Here is a 14,478-nt window from a genome sequence, read left to right as displayed (position 1 = left end):
AAATCTCTGATCCTGATATATTTCAACTTAATTATGAATGAAGGAAAATGAAATGTGAAAAAGAAGAAAAAAACACCGAAGGTTTAAGATAAATGAAGTTATTGAAAAAAATGCGTTTAAGATGTAGCAAATTTTCCACTGAATATAAGAAGTTTTTTCTAATCTAGAAATGTTGCTACTTAATTATGTCTAATGAATATTAAGAATACAAAGAGAATAAACGACGTGTAAAGACTATTCCTACTTTCAGATCGGTGTTCTTAGCCAAATCATCAGAATCAACGAAAAACATTGATGACAAAACTTTTAACGTATATATATGATGTCTTGGGCACCCCTCCGAATTCTATATCATATTCTACATTTATAACAAGATGTCTTTTGGAAAGAAACTCAGCAAAAGTAAAGAGTAACCATAGAAAATTCCGCCTAAAATACGAAACTATGGTTCATTTCAGATCACTGTATCGTATCGAAATACTGAAATGGGGAGACACGTTGAAATTTTGTCATTTATTTACTTGTCTATATTTGCGTTTTTGTCTCCTAAGTAAAAGCTTTGTGATAAAGCTACATATTTGTTTAGTACGATGACAAGTTGGATCTTCGGTAAAATTAAAGGTTTTTTTTCTTATTTAATCAGAAAACAAATAGTTCTGTTATGTTTATAATTCTTTGCTCAGATAAGAAATGCTCCTAAAATTTAAATTGAATCTACGAACATATTTTAAGTTGGATTATATTTTTTAAGATAAGTTTTAGAGATGCTGAATCACTAATTAGTTAAGGTCTGATTGTTAATTTGACCTATTCAAATGTTTATTATTTTTACATATGATAATGCTACCAAGTTATAAACTGTATCTCTCAAGAATATGGCGATTGTATCAGCTGTATTCATATACTGTTTCATGTATGTACGGATTATTATTACTATTATATTGTTTAATGGCCACTCGAAAATCAGAGTCATTTAGTGCCAAAATACGGTATAAAAGGGTCATTTACAAAACCAAATATATCAAACCGCAACTAAAAGGTAAAACATTTCTGAAAAATAAAGATCATAGTAAATTAAAACGTACCAGTTGCAAAACATGTCAAATTTCATTGTAAAGGTTTATTGCAGGTAAGAAATCGATGATTTTCAACACAGAAAATAAATTCAATACGTCTTTCATTGAGGGAGCATTAAAGTCTGAGCATTCGATCAAAAAAATGTCTATCTGGGTTGGTTGTTTAATACATGAATTATTTAATTCTTATTCTGCATAAATTTTAGCATTATCTCCAACGATCAACGCAAGCGCTAATTAAACTCTAACGAATATCATTTAAAACGGAAACGGAACATGAACCACATGAAAACTACCCAAACAAACAAAACGTTAATGGAACTAAAACTATGCTATTTTGGCAAAGAGAGATAACTCCAAATTGTTTGCAAAGTAAACACCGTTGGAAGCCGATATCAATGATTTAACAAAAAAATAAACAATAATAAAACAAAAGAAAAAATACCAATCTGTCTCTTTTATTTTAATGACACTTTACAATATTTTACTTGTTACAGATTACTGATGGAGAGATTATACCCAACTCATGCATCATAGACGTTAGCAGAAAACGGAATAAAACGAAAGCCATTCTTTTCCATCTCTCTGAAAGTCTCAAACGCGAATGGGGAGGAGGCAAGTCGTGCAATGAGTCGTCTTCTGAGGATGAGTCAGACGACAATGATCCAGACTATAACCCGTCCTCACCAAAACGATTTGTCGATGATGACTCTGAAGACGAGGAATCAAAGTGTATGGAATTTAGCACCCATAGGCCGAGAGAAAAAAAAAGAAAACAAAGTGAATTTGTCGATGATGACTCTGAAGACGAGGAATCAAAGTGTATGGAATTTAGCACCCATAGGCCGAGAAAAAAAAATAGAAAACGAAGTGAAGAAAAAAATCCAAAAAGAAATCGCAGAAAATGTGAATTGTGCTGCCTGTCTGTAATCAATCTACCTAGACATTTACGTGTGGCGCACGACAAGAAGAAAATGGAAAGCCTGGAAATATCACGATCAATGAAGGCAGCCTCCAGTGTGAAAAAGTATCATAAATGCTCATATCCCGGATGTTCTTCACATGTCATTAGGTTAGGTCAGCATATAAATAGTAAACATGAGAAATCCGACGTTTCCTCTCAAGAACCAAGGTTAGAAAACACAATACTCAAAGATTTCTACACCTACCTTATGGGTCCAGAAAAGATGAAAGCAAAAAATGTTGCCGAACAACACTGTTATCAAGTTGAACGTATTTGGAGTGCAGTAGGTGAGAGATTTAACATGAAAGATTTAATGGATCCATCTAAAGTTAGAGACAAATGGCCACAACCAGCAAGGGAGAAACATAAACCTGGGACCGTTAAAAGTTATCTATCTTCACTGAGGGAGTTTTGTATGTTCTTAAAAGTAGAACACAAATCATTGGACGTCGCTGCCTTAGAAGATGGAATATCCCGTTGGAATACAACTATGTTAAAGAGGAACCTGAATGCTTTGTCATATATGTGTCATTAAATCAAATAGCCTTTGCTCGTTCATTTACCGCAAAAATCGCCGAAAACGATCCACGCGTTCCAAAGTTATTGTCGAAAACGCTAAAAACACACCTGAACGAGATCATCGAACGGCACTGTAACATAGCTCTTCAGTAGTGACGTCACAAGTGGAAGCGCGCGTTCGGTCCCACTCCGGCAGCCATTAGTTTTTCAGCAGAAGCCAGGTTATATCGTTTCGTTTTTTTGGCCTACTTGAATGTTATTCGACTAATTTATACTATAATTGATGGTAAAGTAACAGTAGTGTCATCATCTGTGGACTGTTTTACTTAGGTTTCAAATATTTGTGAGCGTTCGTGGATTTTTCTGTCAATTATTGTGACCATGGGTGACCCGTCGCCGACTGCCGGACGTTCAGGAAAAAGATGTGTTGTTTTCGGTTGCAGCAACACCAGTAAAGATGGAGTTTCCCTTCATTTCTTTCCATTGAAGAATGATGATATTTGTAGAAAGTGGACTTCATTTGTAACAACGAAAAGGAAGAACTGGGCCGGAGCCACCAAACATTCTGTAATTTGTTCGAAACATTTCGACATGTCCTGTTACCCGGCGAAGTATAAGATCATGGAAAGTTTAGGCCAGTCAGTCCGAAGAAAGGACCTGCTTCCAGATGCTGTTCCATCTATACACGCTTCAGAACCAAGCCCGATGTCTAATATTACAGACACGCCACCACCGCCAAAGAGACAAAGAATGGCTTTTACTAAGAGAGAAAATGCTAGGGTATGTACAATTTAGTAATGACGTGCGTATTGGTATTTTCATAATTTTGTTAAACATTCAGACAACTAGAATTCTAGTTAATGTTTCATCGGTCTATATTACACATATGTATAATGGTGCCCCAACTTTCTATACTGGGAAGAGAATCAAATATACAGCATGTACATTTAAAGTGAAGGTATTATACCAGTATCAGCTAGTATATACCAGTCACACCTTTTTGTCTCAAATTTGAATTATGATATGAAATTTTAAAAGTCATTATTATTTTGATTTTGATCATTTGTTTTCCCCTCCAGATACTGTCACAGCATTTCCAAGCAACAGAACTGATGGAGATTGACCATGATGTTGACAACGGTTCGAATAATACCATGGTGTGCGGTATGGAGAGTGATAACTCAACACCACATGTAAGAATTTGAGGATAAACAATTCAAAGTGCAATTAGTTCATGGAGAGGAAACATCTGACAATTTATTTTAGCATATAGAATCTAAATGGTATTAATAGAGTTTGTAACTATGTCCTAGTTTTTAGCATCCATTCCGTAGAAGTTAGAACCAGATTCAGCTTTGTTGGATATATTTTGATATTGATACCAGATCAGAGTTATTTTAAGAAGTATTTGAAAAGTGCTTTATTATAACAGTCTTATACCTAGATTAAAAATAAGCTTGTTTTCTTAAAAGTTAAAAAACTAGTATTTTTTCTTGATATTACGGAGTCTGATATAGGCAGATAACAGAGAGGCATGGGGCAGAAGGGATACTTATGTAACAGGGTTTTCATGTGTTTTATTGAAGTTTGTGTATTTTAACGTTTTTTTAGACACCATCAGGATCAACAACAGCTTTAACAAGAACCTATGGTTGCCAAGTAGGTTTGAAGAAGCCAGCAAGAAGGTCAAAGAAAATACAAACAAGTTTTAAAACTCATAACCAAGGTACAGTGATTAATCAAAATTATGCATCAGAAATTGATATTGGGTGTAGTTAAATTTATGCAGATGTATTAACAGTTCATCATATTGTAATGAAGACAGTTCTGTTTGATTTGCGAAAAGGAAGATAAATATACACTCAATCCTCGGAGTTAAAATTGCAATTATAATATCTTGTTCACAAAACAAATGATTTGTGTAGGGTGTTTGATGGAGTCCCCCCTACAATTTTTTGCAATTTTTAATGAATTTGTTTTCCAGTACACTTTCGAGTTTCGTTAGTAATACACCCATCTTGAATCCTGATGTTAGTATTATGACCTTGTTTCCAGTGCTTTTGTAAACTGGTACAACCTTTTTCTTCAGAGTTTTTTTAATTCTGGTATCTGCATTATGGATGGCGGATTGTTAAATAGTTACACTTTACTACTACTCTCTGCTCCAAAGGAACAGGTGCAGCCCAATGTTACGTTGCTGTAAAGGTGTTGAATAGGAGAAAGTTATCATATTCTGAGCTCAGAAAAAAAGTGTTTTCATTCTCTTAGTGTGTTACACCACTTTTATCATTTTTCTTTATTGTAGTATGTCAGACGACATCCAATGAATGCAAGTCTGTGGCCATCCAGTGTGATATTATAAAACCAGAACAAACGTCAAACACCAACATGTGCGAGGACCACAATCTTACTTTTGATCATGATGGCACAGAGGAGGACAATGGAGATATGGATGACCATAGTCCCCAAGAAGACTTGCTTGACAGTTCATTTAATGCGTCATTTCAGAGTGAAGCAGATGAAGATGTTGACTCTGATAGCAACATAGATGATGAAAGGTGATTTTTTGTTATGATCAATTGTAAAGTTAAATGATTGTTATTAAAGGTCACTAGACCTCTGTGTTAAAAAGGTTTGTGGGTCATAATTAGTAACATTTTACCACATAACGGTACTTGTACATCTTCATCTATATCACTTTCTTTATCCCACCACCACTTTTTGGATCTCTTGTGTTATTACTAAGGCTAAATTATTACTCAGTGCAAGTGCCTTTCGTTGGCCTGGCAAATAATGACAAAATACACTGCCCAAACCAATAATTTAAAGTAAAAATTTTTTTTTTCAGGGATGATGGAAGAGACAGAAAATTTTTGGTTTACGAATCAGAACTCCTAAAATTATTTTCAGCATGCCCAAGATGCTCCAGCCCAACATTTGGACATATTCAACAGCTGCGCGGTACAGCAGTGAAAATTCTACAGGACTGTGGTTTTTGTTCCTATACCAATGTTTGGAAGAGCCAACCAATGATCGGGTCAATACCAGCTGGAAACTTACTGCTTTCATGTGCAATTCTGTTTTCTGGATCGCTTCCAAGCAAATCACTGCGGATGTTCAACTTTATGAACATGGCCACAATATCTTGCGATACATTTTTGCAACATCAGAGGTATTTTCTTCAGCCAGCCATATTGCAAGTTTGGAATGAGCATCAGCAGTGCTATTTGGACAGTGTGATTCAAGAAAATAGGGAAATTGTATTGGGAGGAGATGGACGTGCAGATACCCCAGGCCACTCTGCAAAGTATGGCAGCTACACGATGATGGATTTAGATGAATCCAGAGTAGTCGACGTGCAATTGGTTCAGGTAATTGTTTTTAGTTCACCTGTCAGCTGAAAGCTCTTGTTCTATTGTGATCATGTTTTGTTTTCCCATATGGAAAAAATGGGTCAGAAATGGCCCCTTGGGGGCCTGCAATGGGCAAACAGAGGCCATGTGAACTTGCAAATGTGAAGTAAATCTGTCCATACATGTCACTAGAAAATCTGTGATTTGTTTTGTACTATTATCATATGATTCCATCATGGGAGTGTAACGTAGACAGAAAAATCTCCACCTGATGGTTGAGATTTTTTGTTCACTTTTCAACCCTACAATTGATTTTTTTTCTCCCACACTCATGATGCTGAAAACCTTGTTTCAGTGTTGGTATAATAAATTTTTTTGTGAATGAAATTGTGATGTCATTTGGCAGCTTTTGTGACATCATAGCATGTTTAAACTGTCTTTTCCCTAGTGGCTGTAAGACAGCCTTGTCTTTTCACAGGTGAATCCTTTTGGAAGTGTTGGGAAAAAAATCAAATAAATCCCTTGCCTTTACATTCAATTCATTTATCAATTTCACACATTCTATTTTTAGAGTAACGAAGTCAAAAGTAGCTACCACATGGAAAAAGAAGGGTTGATCAGAAGTGTGAAGACCTTCAGTGATGCTGGAATTACTATACAGAAGATTGTTACAGATCGTCATGTACAAATTTTGAAATGGGTCAGGGAAAATATGCCTAAAACAAAACACTGTGTAGATATCTGGCATGTAGCAAAGGGTAAGTTTTCAACAAAAAATGCTTTTCATATGTATTTCATATAACACTCTTGGTTGTTTAAGTTTGATATGTAAGTCATTTTTAGATAGTTAAAATTGTTTATGAAGACCCAAGTTTAGAGGAAAACTGTCCTTTATAGACAGTTGTCCTTAGTATAGAGGTCAGCTACATTGCAAACTGCACCAGATGGGTTTAATCAATCTATCCATCATACAAAGATATGCTCCAAAGCAGGTTTGACTGTAGACAACTGCATAATGGTTGATAGTTGAATATTTCTCACTAATTTTGACATGTTTTTTTATTACTAGGATTAAAGAAAAAACTGACAGCAATATCCAAGGATAAAGATTGTGATGCCTTAACACCTTGGATAAAGAGTATCAGCAACCACCTTTATTGGGTAGCTGCATCAACTCCGTCTGCAGATCCTTCCCTAATGATGGAAAAGTGGCAGAGTGTAGCAAACCATGTACAAAACATACATGAAGGTCATGGATCTCTGTTTGAGAAGTGTTGTCATGGTGACCTGTCCGGTAGAGAAAGGCAGAAGAAATGGATTAAACCAGGTATTTGACAATACCAGTTATTTCAGAAATTAACTTCAACTTGCATAACAATGGTAGGGAAAATGTGTTGGGTCAAACGAATAATGGACACAAATTCTATGGACATGTTTTGTGAAAATAAACCATGACCATAGAAGAAACATTAATTATTGAAAATTTCAGTCCATTAATTAATCATAATTTTGAAATGAAAATCAACAAAGTGAAAAGTAACTTGTTATTTCCTGTTATAATTCTTGAACTCTCTTTACAGCAACCAAGGTTAGTGAAAGACTAGATGATGTCATTCTCTCCAACCAGATGAAGAAAGACATTCCTATGTTGTCCACAGGACAACAGACTTCCAGCATAGAGGCATACCATTCTGTCATAAATCATTTTGCACCAAAAATGATTGGGTTTTCATATCATGGGATGATATGTAGGTATGTAAGTGATACATGTATATTGATATGTATGTGTGTGTGTCAGAGAAGAAAGGATCCAATTATAAAGAGATTTCCAAATACCATGAAATTTAAGATTTGTGAGCTCCTTAGTTTTTAAGGGAATATAGACTTGGTATATTAGCCTTTTTGTGTTAAAATTCCTATTATTACTTTTTCAACAATTAAGCTATGATCATCTAACTTTGTAGATTATTTACACTTATACTTTGTGCTAGATTCAATGCCTACAACTCGCATTTTTTACACAGCTCTTGGTAAAGATTCACGTTGGAAGTATAACTTGGCTTTGAATTTGGAGTATGTTAATGACATTTGATGTATACCATGACTTACCTATACTGCATGAAGTTTAATTTACACAGTAAATGCGATGCAATGGAACATTTAATCAACTTATATCTTTTCCATTATATTTCACTACAGGTTGCAGTTAGCAGCCCTTCACTTTAATGAAAACCGCTCCAAATTACAAGCAGTCGATAAAGACGGTGTGTTGCGTTACCGCTTGGAATTTCCCAAATATAAAAAAGGAGAACATATCGTCAGGAAAGTCAAAGTTCATAGCACCTTTGGTAAGTTTTATGTATAGAATTTGAATTATTAGTATTAATACATTTGCTTCTCGTATATAAGTTTCAGTATATTATCTTAAGCTGCCTATCGTGACCTGCCAGACATTTAAGCGCACACTTAATCAACAGAATGTGTCATTTGAATGTTTTTAGGTAATTGTAACTTTTCTGTAAATGTAGAAATCGAATGTACAGTTAAAATATGAATCATGAAACTTGCATTTTTTCTCTCAGATTACGTGGAAAATCTTACAGAAGTTGTCATGAGCATGGCAGAAAGATCTTCACTAGCAAAGCAACGAATTCCTATTCCACCCACAGTTCCTCCACCGTTGTGTCATGACTTTCTTCACCCAGATATGTCGGATGCCATAGCAGGAATGCATTCAAGATTTTCTATGAACTTTTGAACTTAATTTTTGAAGTGAATACTTACCCTGCCGGTACAAACGTACCACTTTGATTTATGATGCTAATTTTTTTCTGAAATCCACATATCTATGTCGCTTACATTTGTTATTTGAATTTTTTGCCTGTTGAATTTTGTTGTAAAAAGAAAATATTACATAGAACAGCAAAAGAATACAAAAAATATTTATTACGATTTTAAATAAATATACAAAATATCACAGAGACTTTTGTCATTTATCCCAAGAATTTTCATGCTGCATGCTGGAAGCCAGTATATTCATCATCTTCAGCTGGGAAGTTGCTCCGTACTTTGCTGACAACACAGGATGGAATTAGAACCCTCACTTTCCTGCCCAAATAACCAAAGCACCACCTGACCAGTTGTCTGTAGGCAACATACCTACGTCGGCTGTAAAATAATGTAGGAATTTTAAATAACACCACAGCGCAAGAAATTCAATTTTACACGAATATATATCATTTACAAAATGAAATTTTATGCTGGGCAATTAAAATTTGTAAAAGCTTTCAAGTTGTTTTTTCCTGCAAAAAAATCAGATCTTTTAATTCCTTGTAGAGATTCTAAATCACAATTATTTAATGAAACTTATCTGACTTGAATTTTGTAAAAGTGTTTGTTTGGGACAGTAAAGACTTTGTAAACATTCCTGTAAACAAATACTTACTCTGGAGTGTCTTCCATTTCTTCCCCATACTGCTGTCTATATGCAAAGTATGCGGCCCTCAATACATGGACATTGAGACAGACTGGTTCAAAACCTGGATGGTCGATGACACAATTAACGTTTGGGACCTCTCTCCTGATGTCGTTAACTTGGTTGATTTCTCTGCAGCAAACAGATTCTGTCACCGTGGACATAGGATAGCAATTCCCACATGTACACCTTAATACAATAAAAATAACCATGGTCATATATTATGAATTTAACAGTGATTATCTGTTACTCAACTTACTGTCATATGTATTGTTCAACGACTATACGAGAATGAATTTTACTTGAAACTTCAGTCTATTTTTAACCTTTTTTCTTCATTCCAGTAATGATTATGATGCTTTAAAACCCTCCTGGAGATATAATCATGCATTTAAGAAAGATTATGTTACTGTCTAGACAAGTGTCATGTGTATTCAGAGTATCATTTGATCGAGCTCGAGAAGACCTATTGGTGCTATTGCACATGGTCTACAACCTATATTTGTTTATACATAATATCATAGATAATTTGATATCAAAACTGTTGACTCTATGGTCTAACTTCAGGTATAAAATAAGATACTACCATAAGCTATATGTTTACATTCTTACCAGTCGGTGTTACCAATGCGGTCAGCTTGGCTATCAACAGTTTCATCTTCGTTCTCGCTGTCTTCTACGTCGTCTTCATATGGTTCAAACTGGTACGGAAGAACCCCACAATGTGATGTCTCGTCAACTACATCGTTGTCTGAATCTTCGAAAGGCGATGATTCGCAAGACAAACGAAGAGCGCCATCAGTAGAGTACGAATCATTGTCGGAGTAGTCAGTACCGTCCATGTTGAATTTTGTGATTTTCCCTCGACGCGCTTCCACTTGTGACGTCACCAACACCCGGATGTAAATCAGGGTAATTTGATCGCTTGCTTGATTAACATCTCGAAGCAGGTGTGAATCGGCGCGTTTAGACGGATATATCTCGGAAACGGATGGTCGAATTTCGATGCGGTTTTCGGCATTTTTGTTCTTATACAACAGCAAATCCATTGAAAATCGAACCTATCAACATTCAGGTTCCTCTTTAACGTAGAAAAATTATTCAAGAATTTGTGGGTTCAGCACAGTCGGAATTTGTTTTAGAGAAGTGTGATTATTGTAGTAATAACTTAAAATATGTTAAGATTATCGAACGCATATTTCTTAGGCACTGCATGACATTTTTTCATTCATTTACGGATATTTTTTCTGCACATCTGCACGCATGTAGTTTCAAAAGTGAGGTTCACTCACGGAATCGGGATAAAAGCTGCCCAGGTTTACGTGCATATGACTCATATAAAGTATCATATTTCTAAGCAGTAACAAATAACAGATAATTTAAAAAGAACTACCTACACTGCCTTGTCTTCTGTAAAGTTTTCTTTTGTGCTGATTAATAAAAATATCAATATTGATAAAAAAAAATTTAAACTATAACTTGACCATCTGATCACCTGGCTCTCCTGCTTCGTTCTTAGAGTACAAATTAAAGAGGAATACTATATAAGATTGTGATTATCTTTCTCCACATAAAATTCTTAAAACACAAATATTTTTTGCTTTCGGAGAAAGCTTATGAATAATATCAATTTGCTATAATAGCTTAGTCATTATTAATCACCTTGTTTCCTTTTCTGACAGGTTGGTGACATAGGAGGCGTAATCGTCTTGTTTTTTCTGTCCTCATGCATTCAGTCTAGCATGGGATATGAATGTCCAGAAGACGCTACCGTATGTGAGACGACGTTAGTTATTGAACACAAGCTGACCATGATGCATCGAAAGGAAAAGAAGGTTTATCCATATAAGGGGAAACTGTATAGATATGACATTTCTGAACCTGACACTGCAACCCCTGTTCCCACTGATGAGGTCATGACCGCTGATGGCTGGGAGGATGATCGGTTAGTAGTTGTTGCAAATGAAAGCCTCCCAGGACCCGATATTATTGTTTATGTGGGTCAAAGGTTAAAGGTTCACGTCGTCAACAAACTTGCTTCGGACTCTGTGACAATCCATTGGCACGGTATTCCTCAGCACAGCAGCCAGTGGATGGATGGCGTCCCTTACGTAACCCAATGTCCAATCCTTGCCGGCCAAACCTTCACATATGACTTCATTGCAGAACCCAAAGGGACTTACTGGTACCATTCACACACAGGTGCTCAAAGAAGCAAAGGATTGAATGGCGCATTTGTTATAAAAGAAAAACAATCAACGATGGCAGAACACATCATAACTGTTCAAGGTTGGAATCACTACTGGGATGCCGATATGGGTCATCAGAAAATGAACTTTGGAAGTTTTGTGAATCGTGAAGAACAGTCTATTTCTGATTCTATCGACGGAGGCCATTTCAGTCGATTTTTCTTGTCCTCAGTTTTAATTAATGGTAGAGGGAGATATTACAGTAATATCACAACTGGAGAACACAATGATGCTCCTCTCTCTGTTTTTAATGTTGATCCAAAACTGACCTACAGATTTAGAGTCATTCATGTCGGAGCACTTTATCCCATTCGAGTCTCTATCGACAACCATGAATTGACAATAATTGCGTCTGATGGCTTTGATGTAAAACCTGTTGTTGCAGAATCGTTCATCATAAATCCTGGAGAGAGATATGACTTTACATTGACTACAAATGAAAATGCAGAAAATTACTGGGTAAGAGCCGAAACTTTGGAAGCAGAAGTTACACACCGAGCTGAGGCAATACTGCATTATAGTAACGGACCAAACCCTGAACAGTTACCAACAACATCAAGGAGAGCCTGTTTTGCTACCGAAAGATGTCTGGTCGTCAATTGTCCTTTCACGACCTTCCCAGCCAACACACATACAGACTGCCTAAGGTTCGACGATCTAAGATCTTTGCCAAACAACGACCCTGCACCTGTTCCGACATCCCCTGCTACATTCAAAGAGTACCATCTGAATTTTGCTTTTCCTGGAACAACGCAATTTCCTTCCACGATTAACGGAAAAAAGTTTAAGTCTCCACAAGTATCGGCTCTGACACAACCTTACGAAATCGATTCAACTTGCGACAAAGCAGACTGTGGGGAAGAAAGGTTATGTGAATGTACACACTCATTAAGCATTCAACACAATGATGTTGTTCAGTTGGTGCTGACCAATATGGGAGTTGGCACAGGTTGGTCACATCCTGTTCACCTACATGGTTATTCTTTTTATGTGGTAAAAATGGGCTATGCAACCTACGATATGACAACCGCTAAATTCATATCCCAAAATACAGATGTCGACTGTAGGGGAAATGGCGATATGACACAAAGTTTCTGCAACAACGCAACCTGGAGGAATCCTAGTTGGCTGGGAGACAACGTACCTGGACTTGAGTTGGCAAATGCTCCCAGAAAGGACACGTTGATAGTCCCTAGCGGAGGATACGCTATTATTAGGATCAAGGCCGACAACCCAGGTGTATGGATAATGCATTGTCATATCCAACTTCATTCCGAGGACGGAATGGTCATGCTACTTAACAACTCTTATGACAGACATCCGTCACCGCCTAAGGGGTTCCCTATCTGCCATGGATATCCATCACAGTATCGGGAACATTATGAGGACAGCTTAAAGATAACACCAGCTCCTGAGGTAGAACTGGTGACCCAGACCATCAGGGTACCTTCGGAAGGTATAGTATATTTTTGCCGAAAACTTTTAACGGTATCTAATTAAACAAGATTGGTGACCTATTATGATCAATGTAAAGTGTTGTTTTCCTCAATTTTAACATGTTTATAAAGAAACATGTGTTAGGGAGTAAACCCACAATTCGTAACGTCAAATTTCGCACTAAAAGTGCCAGAAATAATCTCGACTATCTAATAGAATAAGTATCTACTTATTTTTAGTTTTTACTTTTAAATTTCTTATCTATTGTGTAAATGCGATCAATTCCTATGCATCATACAAACTCATAACACAGTATTATGATAACTTATTTTCAACGTGTGTTTTTTTTGGCTACGTGAATCAAACTTCAATAAAAATTACAACATTCAAAATCTTCAGATTGGCATTGAGGTGATAAAATGCAATAAATATGGAAGAACTTTTACTGTATCGCGAAATCTTCTTTTTCAGAGGGATACGGAATGAAGACATTTTGGATCATGTTCACGGTTCTTGGTTTGATAATTCTGCTTTCTATAGCTTATATTCTTCATTTGCGGAAGGAGGTTAAGGAGTCCAAGAAAAATCGAAAATCGAATTACTTACCAGACAACACACAACAAACTACAGGCGGGAAAGACAACCCAGCATTTACAACCGTAACGAAATATTAATCTGTCTGTTGTTTGTCTTTAGAATCTTCCCACATTCATGTACATTATTTACATATCTGGACCTTTTGATATTGGCATATTGAAGTATACTTTATCTGTATGACACTGACCATGTATTCTATTTAGCCTGCAACATTGATTGAAAATCAAACAATTGAAATTTAAACAATTTTGTCGTTCAATCTGTGTTTACCAGACATTGACGTTTGCCTGATGACGGACGCCAAAATAATTGCTCATATTTTCATTGGATATAACAGCGAATTTATGAATTTTCATAAATCAACTTGTTCATTACAACATGTTAAATCGCTTATTTCAACAACTGTTTATATTTCTAAACATAATATTTATGTAAATTCTGTTGAATTGCCGCACGTGCTAAAAACAGTTGTTTTCCGTCACTGCCGAATATAACAAAATATATGTGACTGTTGTATCAGACAACGGCAGTGCCAGTTGCAGGATAAATCGCAATGTATATACTAACCACGATGGCTACTCAGAAGATATTGAAATTTTAAAACAGTAGGTGCGTTAATCCTTTATTGTGATACTGTCTACAAATTTCATGTTTACATGTTGGCTATTTTATATCAAAAACAGAGTGTTTCTGTTTTATAATAATAATTATTAATGAATATTCGCTCTAATAAGTTATTAACTACTATTAATAGGCATTTATTTGAATACTTATTATAATTCTACTCATAACTATTGGTATTACTGAC

General features: G+C 35.8%; 3 protein-coding genes across 3 annotated transcripts; all 3 read left to right on the top strand.

Annotated features, from left to right (window-relative positions):
- Nucleotides 1-2,940: 2,940 nt before the first annotated feature.
- Nucleotides 2,941-5,799, top strand: LOC132545994 (uncharacterized). Its single transcript, XM_060209682.1, has 6 exons — nt 2,941-3,339; nt 3,639-3,752; nt 4,171-4,285; nt 4,865-5,117; nt 5,408-5,674; nt 5,745-5,799. Exons 1-6 carry the CDS (start codon nt 2,941-2,943, stop codon nt 5,797-5,799), a joined length of 1,203 nt encoding a protein of 400 aa, XP_060065665.1.
- Nucleotides 5,736-8,761, top strand: LOC132546004 (uncharacterized). The gene is made up of 6 exons (XM_060209691.1): nt 5,736-5,930; nt 6,484-6,670; nt 6,982-7,239; nt 7,493-7,664; nt 8,112-8,260; nt 8,495-8,761. Exons 1-6 carry the CDS (start codon nt 5,883-5,885, stop codon nt 8,668-8,670), a joined length of 990 nt encoding a protein of 329 aa, XP_060065674.1. The 5' UTR covers nt 5,736-5,882; the 3' UTR covers nt 8,671-8,761.
- Nucleotides 8,762-10,600: 1,839 nt separating this feature from the next.
- LOC132545993 (uncharacterized) lies at nt 10,601-13,747 on the top strand. The gene is made up of 3 exons (XM_060209681.1): nt 10,601-10,729; nt 11,070-13,061; nt 13,547-13,747. Exons 1-3 carry the CDS (start codon nt 10,601-10,603, stop codon nt 13,745-13,747), a joined length of 2,322 nt encoding a protein of 773 aa, XP_060065664.1.
- The last annotated feature ends 731 nt before the right edge of the window (nt 13,748-14,478 follow it).

This window comes from Ylistrum balloti, unplaced genomic scaffold (genome assembly GCF_031769215.1).
Source record: "Ylistrum balloti isolate Yb309-2 unplaced genomic scaffold, AGI_CSIRO_Ybal_v1 Utg369872, whole genome shotgun sequence".
NCBI lineage: Eukaryota > Metazoa > Mollusca > Bivalvia > Pectinida > Pectinidae > Ylistrum > Ylistrum balloti.
Note: the sequence above shows the minus strand (reverse complement) of the source record. Positions and strands in the feature narration are given on the sequence as shown.

Coding starts and splice junctions, on each gene's coding strand:
- LOC132546004 (XM_060209691.1), top strand. CDS start 5,883: ATGATGGATTTAGATGAATCCAGAGTAGTCGACGTGCAATTGGTTCAG. Junction 5,931..6,483: donor TCGACGTGCAATTGGTTCAG/GTAATTGTTTTT, acceptor TTCTATTTTTAG/AGTAACGAAGTCAAAAGTAG. Junction 8,261..8,494: donor CAAAGTTCATAGCACCTTTG/GTAAGTTTTATG, acceptor TTTTTCTCTCAG/ATTACGTGGAAAATCTTACA.
- LOC132545993 (XM_060209681.1), top strand. CDS start 10,601: ATGACATTTTTTCATTCATTTACGGATATTTTTTCTGCACATCTGCAC. Junction 10,730..11,069: donor GTGCATATGACTCATATAAA/GTATCATATTTC, acceptor CTTTTCTGACAG/GTTGGTGACATAGGAGGCGT. Junction 13,062..13,546: donor CAGCTCCTGAGGTAGAACTG/GTGACCCAGACC, acceptor TCTTTTTCAGAG/GGATACGGAATGAAGACATT.
- LOC132545994 (XM_060209682.1), top strand. CDS start 2,941: ATGGGTGACCCGTCGCCGACTGCCGGACGTTCAGGAAAAAGATGTGTT. Junction 3,340..3,638: donor CTAAGAGAGAAAATGCTAGG/GTATGTACAATT, acceptor TTTCCCCTCCAG/ATACTGTCACAGCATTTCCA. Junction 4,286..4,864: donor TTTTAAAACTCATAACCAAG/GTACAGTGATTA, acceptor TCTTTATTGTAG/TATGTCAGACGACATCCAAT.